The sequence below is a fragment of the Ranitomeya variabilis genome, chromosome 4 (genome assembly GCF_051348905.1).
Source record: "Ranitomeya variabilis isolate aRanVar5 chromosome 4, aRanVar5.hap1, whole genome shotgun sequence".
Classification (NCBI taxonomy): Eukaryota; Metazoa; Chordata; class Amphibia; order Anura; family Dendrobatidae; genus Ranitomeya; species Ranitomeya variabilis.
In genome coordinates this window covers 79,223,254-79,251,003 of record NC_135235.1, presented here as the reverse complement: position 1 = coordinate 79,251,003, position 27,750 = coordinate 79,223,254, and the positions used below count along the sequence as shown (strand labels likewise).

The following is a 27,750-nucleotide window of genomic DNA, read 5'->3' as shown; positions in this document are numbered from 1 at the left end:
TTTAGGACAGCACCTAGAATGAGGGGAAGCTAAATGTGGGGGAGTCCTAGGATGGAGCTAGGTGGTAGAGGAGTCGGCATGACACAGTAAGGGGAAGCTTGCTTGGGCAGAGCTAACACTGGCTTCCAGACATGATTGCAAATGTAGTAAAATAGTGAAATGTGGTGCTTGTACGCAAACAAGTGCATGGTGTGGACATCTAAATTTGCAATATGAACCTGGAGAAATCAAAATTGTAGAAATCAAATTGGCATATAGAAAAGATCTGAAGGGTAGGGTCGCATGACTGTTTCCTCCGCATCTGAGAAAAACGGTCCAATAATTCTAAGTCTCTGATCAAAGTTAGATCAGAGTGGGATCAGTTTTTCTCGGATGTGGAGAGAAAAAACAAATTCCTCCACTTTCTCCATTATGTCTGTACTCGAATATATACCAAGTGGGGCCCAAATTTTTTCCTAGATCCATAGACTTGCGATGCCGATTTTGATCTGAGACTGGATCAAAATTGGACGTGTCTCCTAATTTTCTGCAGACCACTCCAAAACCATGGCTAGCACTCGTCTGAGAAAATCAGTTGTGTGCACGAGCCCTAACAATAAGAATCATGAGTCTAGAAAGCTGTAAGATTCATCAAACAGGTCCTAAGTGCTTACTGAATGTTACCATATGTTCCGTCTATACATAAATATATCATTTTATTTTTCGTTCCAAGGATGCGTGCACATTTCTCAGCAGCAATCTAAAAATCTAAGTATGAATCTTAATACAAACCACAGAAAACAATCACGTTATATTTAAACAAGTTTATTGACATTTTCTTTAGTTGTTTTATTTTTATTTTTTTTTGCAAAATTAAAAACATAAAATAACCACAAAGATAAAGGCCATAGGCTGTCTTAACCAAATGAACCAGCCACTTGGTTAAATAAACTGACATTTAAGATTACAACTGGATATTATTGCATATACCCCAGGTGCGTTCATAGAGTTGTAACATTTGGCAAGTTTACAAACTGAGCTTTGGTTGTGTAAAATCGACGACTGTTACGTTATTCCTAAGGGTGACGGCAGACATGAAGGTGTGGATTTCGGTGACCAGTCCTATATTTCAGTATGTCCCGGATCTCACCCGTAGCCTACATGAACATATATCTTTCCCCAGCCACGTCTTTCTGACATTCTCCGGAGCGCACATTTTGTTGGTTTTGTTTGCTGGTATGTTACAACAGGGTTATCCCATTTTCATAGCACCCGTATCTACAATGCTGAATGGAAATGGCATTGCCAACATTGAATCCCTGTCAAGAACCTGAATTTAATTAATGTTATGGCTTTCTGCAACTCTGGGGTAAGTAGTAGATTTAGATTTCATTAGGCCTAACTTACAAGTACATCATTTTTCACCTGCTACAAATTGGTGCCAAAATTAAGTCTCAACAGGCAATCTGTCATGGCGAGACTCATTGACTGCTGCAGTATGTCCTATCACCATTCCACGCCATGGACATTAGACCTCCGGTCCTCTTCCTGGGTGCCATACCAGTAAGGTGGATGAACAATACAAGAAGTCGGCCATTTGTACATGGTCGTGAGGTTTGCAGCAATGAACCAGGTGCTATCCAGCCATGGTCCTCTATGTCCTTACATGACAGATTGTCAATACAGATTGATACATATATTACCCATATTTTTCACATGAGCATTTCAATTTTCACAAATGATTTATGCCATCTATAAAATTATTTACCGCCATTGACATAGCAACCAATCAGCAATGAACGTTTAATGGCCTATTGCTAATTTAAGGGGTTGGCCAGTACTTTTTTTCCTTGACGGTCTATACTTAAGGTAGGCCATCAATATCTAATCAGTGGGGGCACAACATTTGGCACCCTCACCGATCAGCTGTTACCGGCACAGGCCGAAAGTTCTCAGATGCTGCCAGGACACAGCAGGTCCATCATTTCTATAGGAGCCATGGCCAAGTAGTGCAGAATCAACCCACTAAGGAGGATCTGAAGTACCTGGCCGAAGCCATTATAACAGAGCTGCTGTGTTCGGGCAGCATCCGAGAACTTCCAGCCAGCACTGGTAATGGCTGATCGGCGGGGTTACCAGATGTCGCACCCTCGCTGATCAGATATTGATGGCCTATCCTTAGGATAGGGTCACACCACCATATGTTTTCTCATCCAAGAAAATTGGGCCGATTTTATCACACTCTGATTACAGCTTGATCAGATTGTGATCATAGTGTGCTCTGATTTTCTCAGATGATGGAAAAAAAATTCTCCATCTTCTCCATTTTGTCAGTCTGTGAAAATCAGATCCAGACTCAAGATGTCATCCAAGTGCAGTCCAATAGTTTTCACGGACTTGATTTGCATGGAAGAGTGCGATCTGAATATCAGATGTAAATCGTGCCCATAGAATAACATTGGTCCGAGTGTGATCCGATATTTTTTTGGATCGCACTTGAACCTGCCCTTAGGATAGGCCATTATTAAAAAAGCAGTGGCCAACCTCTTTAAGACTTTTAAAGCAGAATTCTGATTGGTTGTTGTGGCTAAGCATCACGTCAGTGTATGACTGCAATGTGTATCATGTAGCTACATCAACAGGCGTACCGTCTAAAGAGAGACACTTCCTCCAGTCTACAGTGTAACCTGCAATTAATTTAGAATATGATGCAAAGCTAGTCAAAATAATCCTGACTATGCAGCTTATAGAAATAATTTTATAGAGACATTTCAGATTAGTGTTTGTATTATTTTAGGTTTTCAAGTACACTTGTGATTACGTCATAGTCTGCAAAAACTAGGGACAATTAATTTATATATATATGAATGAAAGGCCACTAAGCCTAAAATACCTTACATTATATACGGAAGAAATGCTCATAACATTCACAAACACTGGGAAATCGTCAGGAACCCGACATATGCTCGATAACTGCTATATACGTAGATATAGGTTCTACTTAGAATCCGAAGTTCCTGGAAAAATAGGCACAATATTACAAATCTCAAGGTCCATAATTGTATGGATGCCGGGAAATAATTGTACTTTGAGAATATTAGCAGTGATCTTTCCGTATAGGACTTGTATTTTAGGTTTACAATCTCCTTTTAGTGCCTCTCCACAATGGTAGTCCACCTTTCTATCAGGTTCTGTGGGGCTTCCATGACTGTTCTATAGCACTTCTGACAATATGTATTGTGATATACTGGACCGGGAGCAGCGTAGATCCTCCTTTATCAATAGTAATACATAGAATTAACACTGAAAGTTCACACAACAACCAATTTAAATAAGTGAAGAAGAGAGAAGATAAGGAAATACTGATACACAGGGAAGCATATTCACTACGTAATAAAGGGAAGGTTCATTTGCCCGTCCTGGGCACAGTGTCTCAACGAAATGCTATGAAATCCACTCGGCTACAATGTAAGTGACATCCCGGCATTTTGACTGGGAAAAAAACACCCATAATTTATAGTGAACCCGACAACAACAATGGCTTAATGTAGCCGTTTAATTAGGGATCTTCCTTTACGTAATGCAAGAAGCACGTACGTGATTTCACCATATATTTTGCAACTGTTTTCATAGGAGGAAATGACATCACCGAGACAGGAAGTGATGTCATACGCTTCTAGCCAACCGATTGGCTGCACTTTTAAAGTTAAATTTGACAGACAATTGAATAATGCGTAGATTGGGAATGATCCAAGTCACAAGAGAACGTAAAATGAGATGATCCGACATTCTCTGTGTTTTTAATATTCACAGTATACATGTATTATACAGTACGATTTGTAAAATTCTGTACAGGTTCACGATAAAACCACCACTAGACCGCACTGAAGGTGGAAGACCACTGTGTGATAAATGGATGGTATCACATGAGAGAAGTACATATTGTAGGTCACAATGACAGGAACACAATTTCTTGCAAGTAGGGTGTATAACGTACCCTGCATATCCCTGTGAATAAAGCCCTTCTATGTTGAGTAGTCTAACCTAGCGTAGGCATTTCACATACAGAATAAGGTTATATTCCAAGTAAGACAGTATAAAAATGGTTCCCCATGAAGATGGAAACCAGGTCACTGCTGTGCTGTAGTGTCTACAGTAATTATTGACATTTTTTTCTAGTTTTTCTTAGGTATCTTTACATTAGGAATAGGTGATTTTTTTATTTTTTTTTATTTTTGATAAATTAATTCTTTGTGATCAGTTTTGAGCTTAACAGCATCAACGATTCTTAGCTGGATATACTTTTAGCCACTTTTAGCTTGTTAACTTATGCAAAGCCACATTTGTTTCTGTCTATTCATTGACCATTATTTACTGGCCTAATTTTTGAGGTATAGCAGAAAAAAGCTGAAACTTTAGGTCTGACTACTGATAACGTGAAAATCCCACTCCTTTCCAAGTCACACTTTTAAGGTGGATTTTAGGACGTGTTCACACAGATTCTGCTCCAAAATTGACATGAAGAAAAAAAAAAGACTCTATTAATAAAGGAAAACACACCAACAGTGCACATGGAAAAACAAGCAACAAGTCAATTCTTAAAGCATTTTTGCTTGAAAAAGCAGCTCTAAATTTGACCTTTGAATCAACTGGAGCAAAACAAAAAATGCCCCATACACAAAAAACATGAATAAAATACTCAAAACTTAATTTTTTGAAGTGTTTTTTTTTGTTCTTTTGTAAACTTGGATTTTTTTAGCCCCAAAAATCCATGTGAAAAAAAAAACTCCATGTGAACATGCTCTAAGAAGTTCGGATACTGGTAGTACAGCTGGAAGCATTTAATAGTACCACTCTACACAAGCCAAACTATGGCCATGATCAGGTGGAAGTATTGGGTCATGTACTGTACGACCAACTTCAACCTCCAAGATGCCTTTAAGGCATGTATTTCTATGCAGCCGCACGCTTTGGTCCCGAGTGACGGCGACAGTGCCGGGACTTGAAGCGAGAGACTCGCGCGAGTTTCTCGCATTGAACTCGCAAGTGTGACCCCGGCCTAAATGTTGAATACTGAGGTTAACTGCAGTCATCTACATATTTAAGGTTCAATATTAAAAGGTTTGTCCACTATTGGAAAAAACATAGCTACTTCCAGAAACAGCGCCTCACCTATCCATAGGCTGTGTCTGGTATTACAGCTCAGCTCCAGACACAACCTGCGGACAGTTCTAGCGCTGTTTATAGCATAAAGCTATGTTTTTGAACCTTCTACAATGCTTTTAATGACCCCAAGTTTAGCTATAGGTTCTAAAAGACTAAGGACAGGGCATCTGTTACTACAAGCGGTAAAAATCGTGTCTGCCTTCTGCATTGCTTAGACAGATTTTTATAAAGATCCTGCAAATCACTAATTAAAAAAATACCTGAATCTGAAGAATTTCTTGGTTTCCACAAGCTTTAAGCGGAAACGTATGCACAGACGGTTAGGTTTAAACATGATTGTCCAGCTTTCCACAACGTAGGTTAGCTTGACACACTAGCCCGGATGCTACACAATATTGATCCCGAGTTTTTTTTTTTTTTAAAAACACAGTACTAGCAGAGGAGATGGTGCTTGTGCTCTACAACGTCCCGTTATTGTGTGTGAGCACTCGCCCATGTATTGGCTTCGTCTAACCAGAAGTTTTGCTCCAAAAATGAGACAGATCCTTGTATTGAAAATCACGATATGTCTCCTTAGATATGCTTACGGTGATCCCAATGACCGTCTATCAATGCCAATGCATTAACCCCTCTCCTGCAATACGGGAGGGTCCGCACCGACCCTTGCCAGCTTTAGGTAAGAAGCCTTTTTTTTTTTTTTGACCTGCTCGAAGTGAAATTGTGCTTTGATCTTATAAAAAACAATAAATGCACACATGTGGATTCATATCAGTGCTTCGAAGGTAACTACTGTACAGCTTATTTTTTTTTTTTTTAACATTAAGACAATATTCATTTACATGTGTTTTCAAGTCACTGCTTAGGCGAAGGCCGCTGACGAGGAGTTCCAGAAGCACCACTTGCGCTTAGAGCGATGTTTGTTAAGGACGTGGTCTTCCTTCTCCCGCTCCTTCTTCACCCTCTGGTAGTGGTCTTCTTCTTTTAAGTACCAAACTGGGGGCCAACGATGTCTTTCGAAATACTCCTGGTTTTCTGGAGGAAGAGAATATTAAGACATGGTTTGTTAGAATATAAACGGGCATAGAGACATATGTCTTTAAAAAATGTCTGACACCTCTACTGCTTTACTCTACTGCTTTGAAAGGACAATGATCAATGATCGCCAGGATCCCCACCAATCTTGAGAATGAAGGCACCACAGCATTGTATCCCCTCCATGGCGGCACTTCCAACTACATGTCTTTGCAAGAAACCACAGCCAGTCCCATTCGCTTAAAGTAGCACTCTCATCTGATTTTTTTTCTCTTAAAATATTAAAGTGTGCACTGTGCACTTACAATTGCTAATTTTGCCTTTCTGCCCGGTTCAGTCTTCTCTTTTCCATTAGGTTTATGACGTCACGTGATTAAAAACTGCCTAGCTGAATCCTTCTAAGCTCTATGTAGAAACAGTTTTCCCTGTATGAGTCATAAGTCACTGCAAAAGTCCCTGGCAGTAGAAAGAGGTCACAGCTGGGTCAGGAGTTGAAGAAGGGAATGATAAATACAGGGACAAAAGACTTCCTGTTTCCACTGAGAACATAGAAATAGAGGAATTTACTGGGTAGAAAGGTAAAATGAGCAATTGTAAGTACACAGTGCTATATAATATGATAAGTGCAATATATTAAGAGGATAAAAAGTTTGATGGGAGGAGGAGGAGTGCTTCTTTAACTACATCTTTGTTGCAGCAGATGGCCGTGAATGCCCATGTGCAAACAGTGACAAGGCTGTAGCGTCATTATTAAATGAGATAACAATGCCCCTTTAAACTTGATTTTTAATAAAATACTTATTTTCCAATCTGCTTTCTGTATCTAAATAGAAGTTTTCAAGATCTCTGCTTGAAGTCAGTAAAAAGAAACTTTGATGGTTTCACTGTACCGGTCAGGCGATGGACACAATACCACAAATACCAGGCTGACTGCGCTCTGATAACACTAATCTGACGAGTCTTACATCCCTGTGTCCATTACATGACACTCTTAATAACTGGGAGGAATTGATACATAGGAAAACTATATGCCATACACGAAGAAATATCAAATCAGGACCTGTGACAGGTAAGGGTATGTTCACACAGAGTATTTTGATGCTGATTTTGAAGTGTATCCACTCTGTGTGAACATACACTGAAAACTTTTACTTTTTAGTCCAGTTTCCACCTGGCAAAGACCTTATCATTTGCATTTTTTTTAAATGAAAAGTAGTGATGAGCGAATATACTCGTTACTCGAGATTTCTCGAGCACGCTCGGGTGTCCTCCGAGTATTTTTTAGTGCTCGGAGATTTTGTTTTTCTTGCCGCAGCTGAATGATTTACATCTGTTAGCCAGCATAAGTACATGTGGGGATTCCCTAGCAACCAGGCAACCCCCACATGTACTCAGGCTGGCTAGCAGATGTAAACCATTCAGCTGCGGCAAGGAAAACTAAATCTCCGAGCACTAAAAATACTCGGAGGTCACTCAAGTAACGAGTATATTCGCTCATCACTACTGAAAAGTAAAGGGTTAAATAATTGCTATTAGATTTTCCGTCATGTCTTCTTTACAGACAGAACGCATTTGGTCACCTGATATTCCCAGACATGGACCTGAGAGTTGCATTGAGCAGAAATATCAGAAAGTGTGTCGCTAGCTTTATGGCACCAGATGTTGTGAGAATGAAAACCATTGGAAATAGTGGAGAAATCACCTTGACAGATGGATGTTTGCAGGAGAGGTTAAAAATAGAAATTATGGCTCGTCTACTGAGGGAAGTAGAGCAAAAATGATCCAAACAACCGATCACAGGAAATATACACATGAGCAAAAAAGATACAATATTACTAATATTATTTTGTGTAACTCGGCAGTTACCATGTGGCCATACTGTATGTGGAGCTTATCATAACATGGTCATACTCTATTACATACACTGAGGAGCACCTATTGTATACACCGAGGAGCAACTACTGTATACACTGAGGAGCACCTACTGTATACACTGAGGAGCAACTACTGTATACACTGAGGAGCACCTACTGTATACACTGAGGAGCACCTACTGTATACACTGAGGAGCAACTACTGTATACACTGAGGAGCACCTACTGTATACACTGAGGAGCACCTACTGTATACACTGAGGAGCACCTACTGTATACACTGAGGAGCACCTACTGTATACACTGAGGAGCAACTACTGTATACACTGAGGAGCACCTACTGTATACACTGAGGAGCACCTACTGTATACACTGAGGAGCACCTACTGTATACACTGAGGAGCACCTACTGTATACACTGAGGAGCAACTACTGTATACACTGAGGAGCACCTACTGTATACACTGAGGAGCACCTACTGTATACACTGAGGAGCACCTACTGTATACACAGAGAAGCACCTACTGTATACACAGAGGAGCAACTACTGTATACACTGAGGAGCAACTACTGTATACACTGAGGAGCACCTACTGTATACACTGAGGAGCACCTACTGTATACACTGAGGAGCAACTACTGTATACACTGAGGAGCACCTACTGTATACACTGAGGAGCAACTACTGTATACACTGACGAGCACCTACTGTATACACTGAGGAGCACCTACTGTATACACAGAGAAGCACCTACTGTATACACTGAGGAGCAACTACTGTATACACCGAGGAGCACCTACTGTATACACAGAGAAGCACCTACTGTATACACTGAGGAGCAACTACTGTATACACCGAGGAGCAACTACTGTATACACTGAGGAGCAACTACTGTATACACAGAGAAGCACCTACTGTATACACTGAGGAGCAACTACTGTATACACTGAGGAGCACCTACTGTATACACAGAGAAGCACCTACTGTATACACAGAGAAGCACCTACTGTATACACTGAGGAGGAACTACTGTATACACTGAGGAGCACCTACTGTATACACTGAGGAGCACCTACTGTATACACTGAGGAGCACCTACTGTATACACAGAGAAGCACCTACTGTATACACTGAGGAGCACCTATTGTATACACTGAGGAGCACCTACTGTATACACTGACGAGCACCTACTGTATACACTGAGGAGCACCTACTGTATACACTGAGGAGCACCTACTGTATACACTGAGGAGCACCTACTGTATACACTGAGGAGCAACTACTGTATACACTGAGGAGCAACTACTGTATACACTGAGGAGCACCTACTGTATACACTGACGAGCACCTACTGTATACACTGGGGAGCACCTACTGTATACACAGAGAAGCACCTACTGTATACACAGAGAAGCACCTACTGTATACACAGAGGAGCACCTACTGTATACACTGAAGAGCACCTACTGTATACACAGAGAAGCACCTACTGTATACACAGAGAAGCACCTACTGTATACACTGACGAGCACCTACTGTATACACAGAGAAGCACCTACTGTATACACTGAAGAGCACCTACTGTATACACTGACGAGCACCTACTGTATACACTGGGGAGCACCTACTGTATACACAGAGAAGCACCTACTGTATACACTGAGGAGCACCTACTGTATACACTGGGGAGCACCTACTGTATACACCGAGGAGCACCTACTGTATACACTGACGAGCACCTACTGTATACACTGACGAGCACCTACTGTATACACTGACGAGCACCTACTGTATACACAGAGAAGCACCTACTGTATACACTGAAGAGCACCTACTGTATACACAGAGAAGTATCTACTGTATACACTGAGGAGCACCTACTGTATACACTGAGGAGCACCTACTGTATACACAGAGCACCTACTGTATACACAGAGCACCTACTGTATACACTGAGGAGCACCTACTGTATACACTGAGGAGCACCTACTGTATACACAGAGAAGTATCTACTGTATACACTGAGGAGCACCTACTGTATACACTGAGGAGCACCTACTGTATACACTGAAGAGCACCTACTGTATACACAGAGAAGCACCTACTGTATACACAGAGAAGCACCTACTGTATACACTGAGGAGCACCTACTGTATACACTGAGGAGCACCTACTGTATACACTGAGGAGCACCTACTGTATACACCGAGAAGCTCCTACTGTATACACTGAGGAGCACCTACTGTATACACTGAGGAGCACCTACTGTATACACTGAGGAGCACCTACTGTATACACTGGGGAGCACCTACTGTATACACTGAGGAGCACCTACTGTATACACTGAGGAGCACCTACTGTATACACTGAGGAGCACCTACTGTATACACCGAGAAGCACCTACTGTATACACTGAAGAGCACCTACTGTATACACTTAGGAGCACCTACTCTATACACAGAGAAGCACCTACTGTATACACTGAGGAGCACCTACTGTATACACTGAGGAGCACCTACTGTATACACTGAGGAGCACCTACTGTATACACTGAAGAGCACCTACTGTATACACTTAGGAGCACCTACTCTATACACAGAGAAGCACCTACTCAATACACTGAGAATTATGTACTGTATACACAGAGGAGGACCTACTCTATATAAGGAGAAGCACCTACTGTATACACAGAGGAGGGCCTACTGTATAAATGGAGAAGTACCTACTGTATACACTGAGAATTATGTACTGTATACACTGAGGAGCACCTACTGTATACACTGAGGAGCACCTACTGTATACACCGAGAAGCACCTACTGTATACACTGAAGAGCACCTACTGTATACACTTAGGAGCACCTACTCTATACACAGAGAAGCACCTACTGTATACACTGAGGAGCACCTACTGTATACACTGAGGAGCACCTACTGTATACACTGAGGAGCACCTACTGTATACACTGAAGAGCACCTACTGTATACACTTAGGAGCACCTACTCTATACACAGAGAAGCACCTACTCAATACACTGAGAATTATGTACTGTATACACAGAGGAGGACCTACTCTATATAAGGAGAAGCACCTACTGTATACACAGAGGAGGGCCTACTGTATAAATGGAGAAGTACCTACTGTATACACTGAGAATTATGTACTGTATACACTGAGAAGTACCTACCTGCTGATTTCGATTTGATGTCTTTTCTGAATTTCGAGCAGACACTGTTGTAATTGGTACAGATGTGGTGCAGGCACCAGGCCGCCAGCTGATGTGCATTGTGAAACTGTAAGAAAAAATGTGCAAAGTCATATAAGTGTGTACTATAAAATATTATTTGTTGTCAAATATGCCGTAAACCACACAACCCATTACATGGGATCTGCCATTAAACAGCTCCAAGCAATGAATCATCGGAAAATGAAATCAGCTTTTGTGTTAAATGAAAGATATATGGTATATTTTAAATTATTTATGTTTTTTGTTTATTTTTTCTTATCACAATATACAGTATATATAAAAAAAATCTTGCAAATTTCACACTGGGCATTAAGCTCAATACTAGACTCATACTTCCTATTCTTTTTCACCAGCAAAGTTGAGAAAGGCATCAATACTCTACAGAGGGGTTTATCTGTCATGGTAATAATGACAGCAGAAAAGCTATCTGTACAGAACAGGAAGTATGAGTCTAGTATTGGGCTTAGTGAACATTGCAACTTTTCTGTTTTTTTTTTTTTGTTTTTTTTATAGATAGTGATATGTAAAATAAAAACAATAAATTAAAAACAAAAACATTTAGCATAAAATCCTAAATGATTTTTACAGATTGCTACGGACGTAAGATTTAACGTCATGTCTGTGCCTGTTATGAATATCTATGTCTCTCTCATCCGATCAACACAATTCCAGGACGGCCTGATCTTTAGCCAAGATAATCTCTGCTGAAAGATAAGGCCATTACATCTGCTCTCCTCTCCCTGCCTCTGGTGCTTATACAGTAATATCCTGTGTGCCTGATGGAACAGGACCATAACACAAACCTGAGCAATTTCCAGATAGGTCAGCACTTCCTGATCGATATCCACCGCGTTCATCGCAGCCTTGGTCAGCTCCTGCACAGCATGCTGTTCTGCAGGACAAAGCACATTTTACCCTCGATGACAACCATTATAAATTATAGAAATGTTTCTGGCCATCGAGAAATACATGCAAAGCAGATTCTATTAACACTCTACATACAATATGACTTTAAAATCCGCTAGAATTAAAAAGTTATTAAATAATACAGAACAGTGGAACCGGGTGGGTTAATGATGGCACTGTAAGCTGCACAGCTGGCTGGGAGTTGTAGTGCATTTCTACATACATGTTACCCGTTCTATCATAGGCTTAAACAATTATAAAAAAGTATGTATTGATGGGGTGCCTAGTGTTGGACCGCCATCGATTTGATAATCTATTCTACTGATAAGTCATCCACTATTCCTATAATATTTCAATTTACTGCACTGAATTCCTACAGCCGCATTACAGTACAAATGGGAACTGCAGCTAAGAAGGTAGACAACGTAATCAACCCTGAGCTTCCTTACCAGTGAGAGCCACCAAACGTGGAAGGCAGATTCTGTTTGCCAGTGCAATCAGCTCCAGTGGGTCCATGTCCGACGTGCACGACAGCTGCTTGGTGTACAGATAGTCTAACACAGATTGCATTGAAGATTTGCTTACATTAGGTAGGACGACCTGCAAACAAACACAAAACTCTCAATAAGCAACCATCCGATCAGAAGAAATTAAGCTACAAATGTAATATTATTCCTCGCTCATAGACCTGGAGTCACCTGCAAACTTTATTGGGGAGTCTATCTGCACAAAATGACTGTTCACAGCAAGCACAGGCGCTCAGTGCACTCTTGCTGTAGACCAACAGCTCAGCGCACCTTCCCACCTATGGAGCACACAGCTCAGCCCACCTTCCCACGTAGGGGAGCACACAGCTCAGCGCACCTTCCCACCTATGGAGCACACAGCTCAGCCCACCTTCCCACGTAGGGGAGCACACAGCTCAGCGCACCTTCCCACCTATGGGAGCACACAGCTCAGCACACCTTCCCACCTATGGGAGCACACAGCTCAGCACACCTTCCCACCTATGGGAGCACACAGCTCAGCACACCTTCCCACCTATGGGAGCACACAGCTCAGCACACCTTCCCACCTATGGGAGCACACAGCTCAGCACACCTTCCCACCTATGGAGCACAGAGCTCAGCCCACCTTCCCACGTAGGGGAGCACACAGCTCAGCGCACCTTCCCACCTATAGGAGCACACAGCTCAGCGCACCTTCCCACCTATGGGAGCATACAGCTCAGCCCACCTTCCCACCTATGGGAGCACACAGCTCAGCGCACCTTCCCACCTATGGGAGCATACAGCTCAGCGCACCTTCCCACCTATGGGAGCACACAGCTCAGCGCACCTTCCCACCTATGGGAGCATACAGCTCAGCGCACCTTCCCACCTATGGAGCACACAGCTCAGCGCACCTTCCCACCTATGGGAGCACACAGCTCAGCACACCTTCCCACCTATGGGAGCACACAGCTCAGCACACCTTCCCACCTATGGGAGCATACAGCTCAGCGCACCTTCCCACCTATGGAGCACACAGCTCAGCACACCTTCCCACCTATGGGAGCACACAGCTCAGCACACCTTCCCACCTATGGGAGCACACAGCTCAGCACACCTTCCCACCTATGGAGCACACAGCTCAGCCCACCTTCCCACGTAGGAGAGCACAGAGCTCAGCGCACCTTCCCACCTATGGGAGCACACAGCTCAGCGCACCTTCCCACCTATGGGAGCATACAGCTCAGCGCACCTTCCCACCTATGGAGCACACAGCTCAGCCCACCTTCCCACGTAGGGGAGCACACAGCTCAGCGCACCTTCCCACCTATGGGAGCACACAGCTCAGCCCACCTTCCCACCTATGGGAGCACACAGCTCAGCGCACCTTCCCACCTATGGGAGCACACAGCTCAGCGCACCTTCCCACCTATGGGAGCACACAGCTCAGCGCACCTTCCCACCTATGGGAGCATACAGCTCAGCGCACCTTCCCACCTATGGAGCACACAGCTCAGCACACCTTCCCACCTATGGAGCACACAGCTCAGCGCACCTTCCCCTTATGGGAGGGCACAGTTCAGCGCACCTCCCCTTTATGGGAGGGCACCGTTCAGCGCACCTTCCCCTTATGGAGGGCACCGTTCAGCGCACCTTTTCACTTACAGTTCAGAGCACCTTCCCACCTACATGTTTTCCATCTATCTCTGTCCCATCCTTCCTTAACAGACAGCTTTGGACTTACAGGAGCTAGAGAAGAGAGAAGATAGATGGAAAACAAGTAGTTGGGAAATAGCAGGGAACTGCTCGGTACACCGCAACAAAGGTGCTCCGAGTGCATGTGCTTCGTTTGAACAGTCATTTTGTATACTGGTCTCATAAGATCTCGATGTTTGCTTCCTTCTTTTGACCCTTGGGACAATTCCTTTATCTATTACCTCCTAACAATTCAGTTCATCTGCAGGGGGGGGGGGGGGAGGATGTACTATGCAATAGCCAAAGGGCTGACCTCAAATTTAAATGGCTCCCATGACACGTGCCAATAGTATAGCTATCTTTACCTCGGTGTGTAGTATTATGCATTGGCCCAGAATATGCATACATCTATTAAAGGAGATGTCCCAAGATGGACACGATAGCTAGAGGCCCCACCACTGGACCCTCACCAATCATGTGTCCCCCGCATGAATGGAGTAGTGCTTGCACAAAGTCTACAGTACTGACAGAGAAAGGGACTATGGCACTGGTCTATCTTTGTCAGTCTGAAGATATTGAGTAGAAAACCTAGAAAACCAGCATACATGGCACCGTTCCCCATTCAGGTGGTGGAACAATGGACCTCAAAGTTCATGATTGGTGAGGGTCCGAGCAATAAGATAACATAATAACTATCGTATGGAGATCTGATGTCAACTCCTTTAAAAGAAGATATATTTTTACAGTAAAGATTGAAAGTGGTTTCCATGTTAGTTCATTGGTCTTGTTTCTGACCTCCTAAACAATGACACTTATAAATGGGGCCCATGTTATTTTTTTTGCTGGGATCAGAGACTTTTTTTGCAGAAGGTTACAGTTTAATAATGCAATGAATATATTCCATGGGTGCATAACTATACAACAAGCAAAAAAGCTCCTATAAAGAAGGAAGAGCTGAAAAAAACCCCCTAATAAATGTATATACCTCATTATTCGCACTTTCCACAAATGAACCTCCAAACATTGCAGCCATCCATTCACAGCTACAGATTAGAAGCGGCTTATGGGCATTGATGCTTCCATCATCCAATTTAAATGTCACATCTGGAACCAAATATAGAAACATGATCACTAAGCCTGTAGCGACACGGCTTCCAGGAACACAGGGAACGGTGTCAGAATAAGAGCAAAAGGCGGAGAGACCGTGCTATCATTTCACAACGCTCCTGGGCATTAATGAAAGTGAGCAGAAGCCCCGTGAGGTGTCAGAAAATCATCCTTCTCCTGGTTATGCCTTTCATAATTAGCACGTAACATGAAAATTGCTATATTTAACACTATATCCTCGTGAAGGGAAGAAGGACTATTCTGTATATGATGAACGTAAATGTTACAGCAGCTTTACTGGCCACGTCACACATTTACCGAGCTGCTGGTTACTACTGTAGATATATAATTGAAGGTGTACGGGATGATGGCTAATACACTGGACAGCGCCCCTGTATTACATGCTAATCACCTCATCCTTTCTTGGCTGAGAGAAATGTTGAGAATTCAGGTATACTTCATGTATAAAGGTGTCTATACACATAGAACTAAAGTCAACCGATACTGGCGTAACCACGCAACCGTCTACTGTATAACGAGACCTTCCAGGTTGTCAAGGACGAGAAGGATCGTGTTCCATTCTCCCTATTAAAAACACATGCATATTGGATCGAGACGAGAGTTCATGTGTGTTGGAAATTGAGCTGAGTGATGTGCATGGGCGCCTTGGAGTTGATGAAACTTAATGTGTTGGATAATATTAACAGCCCCTTTACTGGCGATCCAGGCTGTTAGATGACCGCTGATCGGTAGTCATCTACTGGCCTCTTTATACAAGACATCGCACAATCTACGCACACAGAACGATGGTCAATACGATCATTCTGTGCCTGTAGGACGCCGTGTTATCGGCAGCACATCAGCTCTTTACATGGGGTGATGCGCAGCTGATGGCGATGATTTTTAACTCTGCTCAAACGACACCCGACAAACGAGTCTTTTAATTGTTCATCAGGTGATTGTCGATAAAACGCTTGTTTGCCAATAAATGGGTCGTCCAAATGCATTAGACACTCTGTCATTGTCTGGACTAAAGTTCACTTTGTCTGAAATAATTTAATTTGATAGTTGGATGAAAGCGCTTTCATTCATAAATGATCATTTTCTTTTAAAGAACGTTCCCATTAAAGAGAATCTGTCACTAGGTTTTGGCTACCTCATCTGAGAGCAGCGTAATGTAGAGAAAGAGACCCCGATTCCAACGATGTGTCACTTAGTTTACTGGGTGCAGCAGTTGTGTCACAATCAGAGTTCTTAGATGTAACTGGAATCTGAGTTAAGAAAGCTTCCCCGCCCACATTAAGTTATCTATGCACACTGTATAGTGACAGTAAGCTGCTTATCACAGGAAGGGGCGGAGTCGGACCAGTGTTCACAAGGCAGCTAGTCACAGCAATGATAATCACCAGGTGATAAAACCTTCTCTGTAAGTAAACTACAGCACACAGCCTGATAAGTGACACATTACTGAATTCTGTGTTTTAACCTCTACCTCATGCTGTCCTCAGATTACCTGCTGACAGATTCCCTTTAAGACCATTTGTCCTTTGCTCAGTGTCGTTGGATTCAATTGTGAACAACATCTGTGTACAGTTCGTTCATCAGACCAAAGTGCAACTGCTGCTAAGCCAACAACCTACTGTTACCTGATGTGTATGGCCACCTTAGGTGTGTGCATTATAAGTTTATGATTTCTATTGGTCAACCAGCCTTGTGGATGCTCTAAAGAGAAAACACCATGTGCCCTTAATTGCCTCTTCACCTCCACCAATGGTCACTGATTGGATGCTCTAATTTAAAAGAAAGTACCTGTCCTATAGCAGATTCCCTTTAAGAGGATCTGTCACTTTGCATATACATGTAATAGTGTTATCTGGTGTAAATGCCATTGTTTTCCTGAATTTTGCACTTTTTTTGTGATCATGGACCTCTCTTTTCCTGACATATGGCTTGATCTTCCTTATATGTAACTTTAGTCATTAGCCATGGGGGCATTGTACTCAGCTCTTCTCTGTGGTCGTTTTTTGGTGGATGCTACCCCCTTGAATTATAAGACTAGCTTTATATGCAAGGAAGGGGGGCCTTATTTAGGGAATGGATAGGTGCAATTGCAGAATGCAGACTGCTTTTTAAAGAATCTATATGTTGCCTGTGTAAGAGCGGAAACAGTGATTAAATGGAGGAAGTTGCAATAACCTAAATTTTCAGTGGCTTCTTGGCTAGTTCACTTACACAGAGAGTAAATCTGACAATGGGCATACAATGGGGAATAGTTATATATGGAGTGCCTCAGTAAAGGTGTAGGTCAATGCAGGTAATGTATTCTACTCTTCCAATATTTTACCAATAGTCTACTAACATCCGTCTGTACATAATTTACTATTTTGTAGATTTAAGATTAAAAGCTGCAAATATAAATTGCAACTAGACACCATTCCATGTGTAGTGCTTTCAGTAAGACGTGTGTTCTTTTTTTAGTGGTTAATGACCTGCGAGCATATGCCTCTGGAGAAAAAAGATTTGCAGTTTCAAGATAAATTATGAGCAGAAATGAGTAAAAAGTGGGGTTGAAAAGGTGACAGCACTGAAAAGAGGTCATCAGTGACGCAAGGGTCTGTAAACGTGACCTGCACATGTACCAGATCTACAATTCCAGAGCTTGAAGAGGTGTTTAGCAAAAGGCACGGATGAATGGAAATCTAATCAAAAGAGAATCTGCTCACCAGAAAAGGTTGACTTGGAGAGACATTCTTTGATTCGATTTGCTTTCCTGACGTGAAACGCTTTTGTAATCTCCTGGTTCATAAAGGCTTCTTTGTTTGTGATGTTCTCTACCATCATTCGCAAATCAAATACTTCTAGAATTTCAGCAATTTGTGCTACTCGCATCAAACCTTTTTCATTTTCATCTAGCTGTCCTGTGTACAGAAAGCGTAATACAGTTTTAAAAGGCCCATATTGAACAGAGGAATCCATTCGGACCACGGTCATCGAACAAGTCCTATTAGAGACTGGGTTGACCATCAGTTTTTGGTGCATATTATGAAAGCCTTTGCTCCAAGACGATAAAGCAACACAACCTTCCTCGTCACAATCTGATGTTAGTAAGGTATCATCGCTTCTTGAAATCCGAAGACAGGCATTTGATGGTTTCAAGGAAGCTCCATCGGTATCCTCGTCTGTATCGAGGCTTAATGTCCGCAATAACAAATCTTTTGTAGGCTTTTCCTTCTTGCAGAACCTTTCCACGGGGTTCTGAGACTCTTCATGTTCCATTAAAAAAAGGTCATAAAATTTTGAAGAGGAGGTAGCTAAGTAAATTTTATGAGCAAAGATCTGTTTTTGGTCCTGGAGGACAAAAATGACATCTGCACACAGAGGATTGTCCAGTAAATCCCCAGCATCATTAATGTTCGACTCAGTGGACTCGGGTATTTTTATAACTGGCGGTGGGGATTTAGGGGGAAGGAATGGAGCTTGTAGCAATGGTCTCTGGACTCTCTTCAGATGGGACTTCCAAAACTGAAGATGTCTCCTAGAGATCAAGGCAGCCCTGATTGCATTGTCAAACACATCCTTTATCCCAAATTGGTCAAAAACACTGGTTTCATAATATGGAATTCCAAGTTCCTTTGCAACTTCTCTTCCTCTTTCTGGAGGCAAAATGTCTCCTCTTTTTATTGGTCTATAATGGAAATGAAACATAACAGTGAATGTAGTGTATTAGAAAACTCATCTCATGAACCTTTCAGCATTAACATGTGCATTTACAAAGCCTTAAATTACAATGGAGATTGTTCTGAAGTATTTATTTTCTTAGGGCATGTTCACACGGACCCTCCTGAGGCACTAAACGACTGTCAATCAGTAAACATTTAATAGCCTGTTTGCAGAGGCAGACAACGGTCCACAATGCACAGTGAGCAATCTGTAATAAATCGTTCAATGCGCATAAGCTGCTATGGTGCGAGTCCTCTTTACACAAGCCTAAACGATGATTTTTTTACGCTGCCCACAAGATCACTATACCTAATGAAGGACAAATTTACTCATTCATTGGGTAACCAGTAGTGATGGGCGAACCCAAATAGTAAAGTTCGGGGTCCGTACCGAACACCTACAGGAAGTCCGTGTTATGGTATGTGCACACGTCAGGATTTCTTGCAGAAATTTCCTGAAGAAAACCGGAAATTTTCTGCAAGAAATCCGCATTTTTTTTTTTGGCGTTTTTTTCCCGTTTTTTTTCGCATTTTTTTTTAGCATTTTGCAAGTGTAATTAGCTTGCAGAATGCTAAAGTTTTCCAGGTGATCTGTAGTATCGCTTGGAAAACTGATTGACAGGTTGGTCACACTTGTCAAACATAGTGTTTGACAAGTGTGACCAACTTTTTACTATAGATGCAGCCTATGCAGCATCTATAGTAAAGGACAGAATGTTTAAAAATAATAAAAAAACACTATACACACTATAGATTGTGTGTGTGTGCAGGACCTTCGATGAAGTCACGGTCACGTGACTGCGACGTCATCGCGGTCATGTGACCGCGACGTCATCGCAGGTCCTTCATACACACCAGCTATAGGAACGGAAGTGGCAGCATGCACCGCTGAGAGGCGGGAAGACTCCGGGGGCCATCGAAGGTGAGTATATGACTATTTTTTATTTTAATTCTTTTTTTTTTACCAATTATATGGTGCCCAGTCCGTGGAGGAGAGTCTCCTCTCCTCCACCCTGGGTACCAACCGCACATAATCTGCTTACTTCCCGCATGGTGGGCACAGCCCCATGCGGGAAGTAAGCAGATCAATGCATTCCTAGGTGTGCGGAATCCCCGCAATTCCGCAAATTTAATGAACATGTTGCTTTTTTTTCCGCAATGCGATTTTTTCGCGGAAAAAAATGCAACATTTGCACAAGAAATGCGGAATACACTGAAAATAATGGGAGGCATATGTAAGCTTTTTTTCACATTTTTTTCGCGTTTTTATCACGTTTTTATAGCGAAAAAATGCGAAAAAAACGCGAAAAATACTGAACGTGTGCACATGGCCTTACTGTTCTGGTTTGGCACCCTGAACATCGGTGTTTCTCAAGCAGACGAAGGCTGCCAACGCCTCTGTGCCCGGCGGTAATCTTTTACCGCCAGTCAGCTGCTGGCTCAAACTGTCATCTGACAGCAAGAGAACCGGAGCTCTCTGATCAGCGGTAATGATCTTACCGCCAATCAGAGGCAGTGTTTGCCACGCTGTCATTCAGATGGCAGTGTGGCAAACAACGTATGTTCGGGCCCCCCATTCATCTGAATGGCGTCCGGGTTCGGGAATCTTTTCGGTACCCGAACCAAACTTTTTTTTTAAATGTTTGGCTGAACTCGCAGGACCCGAACATCTAGGGGTTCGCCCATCACTAGTTATCAGCAGCATGTCTTCACGATAATCCCACAATATAAATGTAGCTTTAGATCTATGCAATGTGCCACTCCTTTTACAAATGCTAGAATATACTCACAGCTAGATGATGTATTTATACACATTGTGACACTGATCGGTATTTTGTGGCAGACAGACCAGGGCAGTGTGAACTTCATCGTCCATCTGTTGAATGCCGGAATTCTGGGCGCTTCTTGCAATTACTTCGCCTCCGCAATGTCATGAGATCACACTAACGATATTGCATGGGGCCTAGTGATAAGGTCTCACATGATGTAATGACATTGAGCGGGCCTATTAATCGCAAGATGCGCCCAGGAGGCCGACATTTAAGTGCTGTTCGAGGAAGTCCCTACTTGTCTGGTACTGAAGCAAACGCCAAATCAAGATAATGTGAATATTTTTGCTCTTCTCTAATAAACAGCATTTACAAATATTCATTACAGTGTTCACATAGGCAGCAATAGACAGGCTCTCTGGCTCATTGGCTTCTAGGTATAACCCTAATATTAGGCTTTAAGATTTCAGGATTCTATTTTATATACATAGCAATATCAGAAATTAAATCATTAATAAAACTTTTTGAGAAAAAAAAAACGTTTAACAAAAACACTTGGCTTAATCAAGGTAATTTTCTGATGACACATTCCCTTTAAGAGAACATAGAAATCATTATCAGCTCAGGATTATGTACTATCTATATCACCTCTTTAACAATGGGCTAAAATAAAGAATATAACTCACCTGGCCAGTGGTCGCCTTGCCCTGTTCACAGCTTCAAGATCGGCATAACGCAGGTCCAGCTGGCAGCCAACAAGAATGACAGGTGTGCGGGGGCAAAAATGCTTGATCTCCTGAGCCCACATTGTTTTCACATGGTTTAAGGAATTTGGATTTGCAATTGAGAAACAAAGGACAACAACATCGGATCTGAAAAAGAAAGCACCATCGAATTAGAAATACATCATTAAAATCACTGACAAAAGTCACTCGATGAGCAGAAATCATTTTTATATATTCACAAGGTAAGTGGGTAGAAGAAAATGTCTAAAAAATGTCTATGGAGACCAAAGTTTCTCAAAGTTCCCAGCAGCTACCCAGAAGACAGCAAGCGACCTTACTTCTGCCGTACAGAGGACATAACTAGATACTTGACAAAAAAAATCAATATAGAATTTTTTTTTCCTAAGAGGTAAGTTTTCTCCTTTTGGAGTGTGACATGCCAAGTCTGGCATGCCAGTATGAGGAGACTTAAACACCTTGCACGCTCCTCCTGGCAATTAAATATGCAAATGGTCTCTTCACAGAGGAAGAGGACTTGAACTGTAGTGCCACCTACTGGAAGTAGCGATCTTGCAAGTCAGTGTCAACCCTTTTAACAAGCCTTGCAATATGACTTAGGATAATAGCCAAATCAGAATCTTAATTTGCAGACACGGTGTTTAAGGGTATTGCCCCTCGTCAGTGCAAAGTATGAGAACCAATTTGGCTAGATGAGAGGCTAAGACTGGAATCTAAGAGGTAAGTTTTCTCCTTATAGAGAGTGACATGCCAGGTCTGGCACATTTATCCTGGTGTGAATGCCACTGTTATCCCAAATCTAGTGGGGGTTTTTTCAATTTTGTTCTTGCACCTCTCCATCCCTAAGATATGCCCCCTTTTTCCCTGTATTTAAATCTTAAGTCTTTTTTAGCCCAGTGGATGTGACCCTCAACTCTTCTTAAATGAAAAATAAACAATTCCAAATAAATATACATATTTATGGTAAATGACTGGTCCTTTTTCACTAAAGGAGTTGCCTTGTAAAGACAACCCCTGTCCATACGATTTATTGGAGCACATAGATTTCATATACGGAGCCCCCTGACCTGAGCCAGGACAGGACCTGACCCTTACGCTCATTGCTTAAATAGCCACCATGCAATGTTACATTACTTCTGCCTGGGGAATGTTTCCCGATTTTCGTAAAGAACCTGGACCTGTTGTCTTACATTCAAAATTGGGTTTTCTCCCAGACAACCTCTTTATAATGCTGATTTCCTCTAACACCAGTAAACTGGTTTACATAATCATTCTTGACACTACATGGCCAACACAGGCAAACTCCTACTAAGGGGACATATGGTACTTTTCCATTTTTTACCCTACTTTTGTCATAACAGAATATTTGCGCCTCTTCCATGTTTCTCCCTTTTACGAAAGCTTGAGCTGTATATTCTGATGCCGGAACACCCATTATAAATAAGAATGTGCTAAATTTCTACACAGAATTAAATCTATACAGTCATTTGGAGCTATTCTCAGCCTCCACCACCGACAAGCTGTACTTATTAACAGTATTTATTTTTATTCTTTTTACTCACTTATATAGCGCCATTAATTCCACTGCGCTTTACATACATTATTAACACATTTTTAATTTTTTTTTTAAACTGGTTATCCCCCCAATACTGTACGAGTTAATACATACACAACACATCGAAGAGCTAATTGCCGCGTGATCATACACCTTCATGTTCTTTTTCTAGATCTCAACAGAATGGCATGAAGATCACGCCAGACACAGTTTCTAAAAATAATATGCTAATATACTAACACTGCAGGTTTCTCCTTGTTAGAATAAAAAAAAAAGTGTGTATATTTAGGCAAAATATAAAATATCTGAAGTCTCGCTGCTTGCGTTGCCTGCTAAAAGGGCACAACCTAACTAATTACAGGTTTTTACTGCAATAATTAGCCTCTTAAATTTAATAATGAAATGCCTTTGGCAAGGGATGATGATTAGAAATGATTTCTTGTAGTCATCTAAATGGATGTAAAGAAAATTAATATGGATGCAGAGCGGACCCCCAACCCTCCTCCAGCTATGGCGTAGGCCCCCCATTTACTAATATTTAGGTCATCAGCACACTCCATGTTCTGGGCTGGGAGGTGACGTAAGTTTGCTCATTACTGGCACATAAGTGCTGATCTCTACAGCCCATTGCTAATAATCTACGTCATTTCGTCCTCTACAGTGGTAATTATAGGGAGTTGGGATCAGCAGCACAAACCATTCATTCATGGCTGTATGCAAAGTTATCTAACTGCTTTATCGTCATAGAGTCAAGTTTAAGTTGCAAAATATAAGAAAAAAAAAATCTGGGACAATGATTTTCAATATAAAGTGATTAAAGTGGACTGGTCAGATTGTACATGTAATCAGACCTAAGGCAGTATGGTAAAAAGCAGGAGACGATGAGACTAATATTTGGTTTTGTGGGAAAAGATTAAAAACTTGTATTTTATTGATTGAAATCACTAACATTTCTATGCATAGTCATACAAGGAAGGCTGGAAATTTGTTATTAGGACCGCCCACTGGACTCCTAAACATAAAGCCTCCTTCTACTTTATGATATGCATCCTGCAGATCAGGCACCATGTTTAGCATCACAGGATCTCTTTAAATCTCAGCCATCTTGTGCACGGTCAACACATGATCACTGCATTAAAAAGTAAAAAAAAAGCGGGACTACACTTTTATATTCTGCACTTCTTTCACATATTAATATAGTGTACTTAATTAGATGCAGTTCAGGCTTTTATCCTCCATTTTCATTCTCAGATTTCACCCTCATGTTATTCATCTAGGCTCGGCTATAAGTCACACCATGCATTAGCACATCATTACATTGGCAACTACCAGTACCAGCTTCTTGCTGGGGGGGGGGGGGGGGGGGGGTTTACAATGACTATCCCTCCCTCTATATTCTCCTAAATTAGTTTACATATTATAAGTCAGGGGTCTGAATTGTCATCTCTTACATTGTAACCATGTAATAGGAGCTGAGTAATCATCATCAGTAACTGCGAAGAAGATTTGTGTTACAGTCCATGCCATTTCATCACAAAGAAACCTCGAGTGACAGGCAACATGAAGGTGTGCAATTCCCAGGGGGTCACCATGAGATCACAGGACCCAACTGAGAAGAAAAAATCCATTAATTTTCAGACAGAAAGGAACAACTAAATAGGATAATATTAGCTGAATTATGTAAATTGGGGAACTAGTTAGAGAATGAATAAAAAAAAATCACTGGGGAATTTTTTTAAGGTAGCATGTCATCACTGCTCCACAAAAACATTACATCTGTCCTCGGTTTTGTGACAAGCTCTATGTAAGCCACAATAAAGACTCAAAAATAAAGTGCTTTATGTAACTGCTCTACATATTTCTATCCTCAACATAAAAAAGACTTCTAAAGCTATAAATATCAAACCCAGGCACTGCTCCAAGTGTCTAGGAGATATCCAATAACTTTTTTTAATAAAAAAAAAAAAACTTCAATCCAAGACTTTGCCCGGGGCTAAGTACTGATTAAGCTAGAAAGTGCAGAGAAAAGTACTTAAAAGACAAGTGCAATAAAGAAAGCCAACCTTTTCTGTATCCTGTGCTTGTAAATATTATCATGAGCCATCATAATAAAAACCGCACAAGTTATTGCTCTGCCATCTCCCTACAAAAATGCAGTGCATGTGCATATTGAGGCTTTTTGATCCAGGCTATTTAATCCACATGCTCTTTCCACTGATGGCAGGACCCGGTAGTCAGTCACGTACAACCACAGTCATCAAAGGACGCTAATCAAGCATTAATAGGTTGTAATCCTCAGCATTGTCACACACACACCCCAAATTATGAGTCAATGCTCCACTGAGCTAATAGGGCAACATAAAACAAAGCTTGGAAGATTAGGCGGAGGATGGACTCACCACTAATTGAAAAGGTGGAACCGAAAGTCATTGTGACAAAGTACTATTATGGGAGAAGAAAGATATAAGAAAGTACAGCCACCACCCCCATGTGTATGGCCATCAGCCTGACTTCACTAACCCTTGGTGACTTATTTTATAGCCGTCTTTGGGAATCAGCTTTTATGCAGGTTATACTAAAAAAAATAGGCAACCATGACTCGCATCAGCATGTCGAGTCAACCTGAGAGAGAGTTTTACTATGTAGCTCCCAGTTCTGGAAAATACCAAAGGGTTCTGACTGAGCGTAAAGACCCTCTGTATGATGTCCATATGCCTTAAAGGAGTTTTGTGGGCCTAAACAATTGATGAACTATCCAGGTTAGGTCAGCAATATGACAATGTTGGGGTGTAAAGACTGGCGTACAGTTGCCGGATATAAGCATTGTAATGGGTGGAAAACTGCAGCCCCACACAATGCTTAGAGACCGCTGCCAAGTACTACTCCTTATTTCCTATTCGCCTGTACCTAATCGGTGGGATTGCAAGGTGTCAGACCCTCACCTATCTAATTTTTCAGTGTTGCATCCATATTCTGGGCACCTGATGCAATTCCAAGAGCAAGGTCCCAACAGATATACAGTATATATGCTGACTGGTGATGAGCGAGCGTGCTTGGATAAGATGTTATCCGATCATGCTCGAGTGCTAATAGAGTATCTTCAGCGTGCTCGAATATTAGGCTTGAGTCCCTGCGGTTGCATGTCTTGTGGCTGTTCAACAAATGTAGGGTTTGCCTAACAAATAGGTAATCCCTGCATGTGCTGTGGCTGTCAAACAGCCATAAAACATGCATCAGCAGGGACTCGAACATAGTATCCGGGCACGCCGAAGACGCTCTATAGCACATGAGCATGCTCCGAGAACACCTTATCCGAGCACGCTCACTCTTCACTAATGCTGACATTTATAGGAAATGGGCATTATCCATACGATACCCACATAGTCTCCCTGTTGTTTTCTCTGGAAGATTAATGTTGTTAGTGAAACTGAACGGTCAACATCGAAACTGAAGAATGAGTTAATCAAAACGCTTTATTAACCAAATACGTTCCCGGACCTGGTAAATTTATGGTGCTTTCCAGTTATGGGACATTGTATATTCATTACTTGTTTACTTGGCATCAACTCTTGGCGTCTATCTCAGAGTCAGAGGTTACTACAAACATAAATGAAATGTGAAATACCCTAGTTCATGTTGTAAATCTGCTTCGAAGGTTACAGGGCCGATGTTGCCCTTAGAGGGCGTCAACGTACTCACTTCCATTGCCTAAAAAATAATATGATCACCAATGTCCTTCAATATCCCAAAAACTTATACTGGAGAAGAGATCACAAATGGATGTTTTTAAATGACTGAGCCAGCAATATAGATCTGTGTAATCCATATTATCTGTCTCATGACTCGAGATATGAGAGGCTCTAATATGACCCAAGAGGCGCTTGGGAACAGCTCGGCCTTTCTGCACGTAGATTCCACACTATATTTAATCCTAAGTATACACTGTTAAAGTAATTAAATCTTTACTTGTATTCGAGGAAGCTGAACCCTTATGGGGCCAACCTTCTGTCAACAGATTGCAAGTAGCACTTATTCCTACTGTTGACCCTCCATGTAAGCAGACTAGGGTCTGATGGCAGGTGGCGAGGATTTGGCGTAAGAAGAATTAACCTAAAGGAACAGGTTTTAAAGGTTCTGTGCACTGCTTCATCTTGTACTGGTCAGTGATAACTTTAGGCAAGAGAAAACAAAAGTGGAAAGTCGGACGTTAGTTTCGGAGAAGCTTTTGTGAAATGGGAATTACTCATCTTAAGCATTTCCAGTAAATGCACAGTATATGCCATAAATGTCTGACAGGTGTGGGCTTTATCTATGGGATCTTCATAAACAAAAGTAGCAGCAGAGCTCATTTTTTTCCAAAATTCCTAAAATATACACCTGAGATATATGGGCAAACCCATCCCACTGGAGCAACTCCACCTCAGGCCCTGTGCTTGACACAGAAAAATCATTTGATATGGTGGATTG

General features: G+C 41.8%; 1 protein-coding gene across 4 annotated transcripts in view; it reads right to left on the bottom strand.

The window, feature by feature from the left end:
• Nucleotides 1-788: 788 nt before the first annotated feature.
• RHOBTB1 (Rho related BTB domain containing 1) overlaps nucleotides 789-27,750 on the bottom strand; it is a 78,531-nt gene continuing 51,569 nt past the window's right edge. For all 4 annotated transcript variants that reach the window (XM_077258787.1, XM_077258788.1, XM_077258789.1 and 1 more), the window contains 7 exons: nucleotides 21,672-21,857; nucleotides 18,221-19,182; nucleotides 15,376-15,494; nucleotides 12,654-12,804; nucleotides 12,102-12,190; nucleotides 11,239-11,344; nucleotides 789-6,177 (listed from right to left, as the gene is read on the bottom strand). In XM_077258787.1, the coding sequence (XP_077114902.1) occupies nucleotides 6,005-6,177; nucleotides 11,239-11,344; nucleotides 12,102-12,190; nucleotides 12,654-12,804; nucleotides 15,376-15,494; nucleotides 18,221-19,182; nucleotides 21,672-21,857 (1,786 nt within the window). In that variant the 3' untranslated portion in view covers nucleotides 789-6,004. The remainder of the gene's footprint in view (nucleotides 6,178-11,238; nucleotides 11,345-12,101; nucleotides 12,191-12,653; nucleotides 12,805-15,375; nucleotides 15,495-18,220; nucleotides 19,183-21,671; nucleotides 21,858-27,750) is intronic.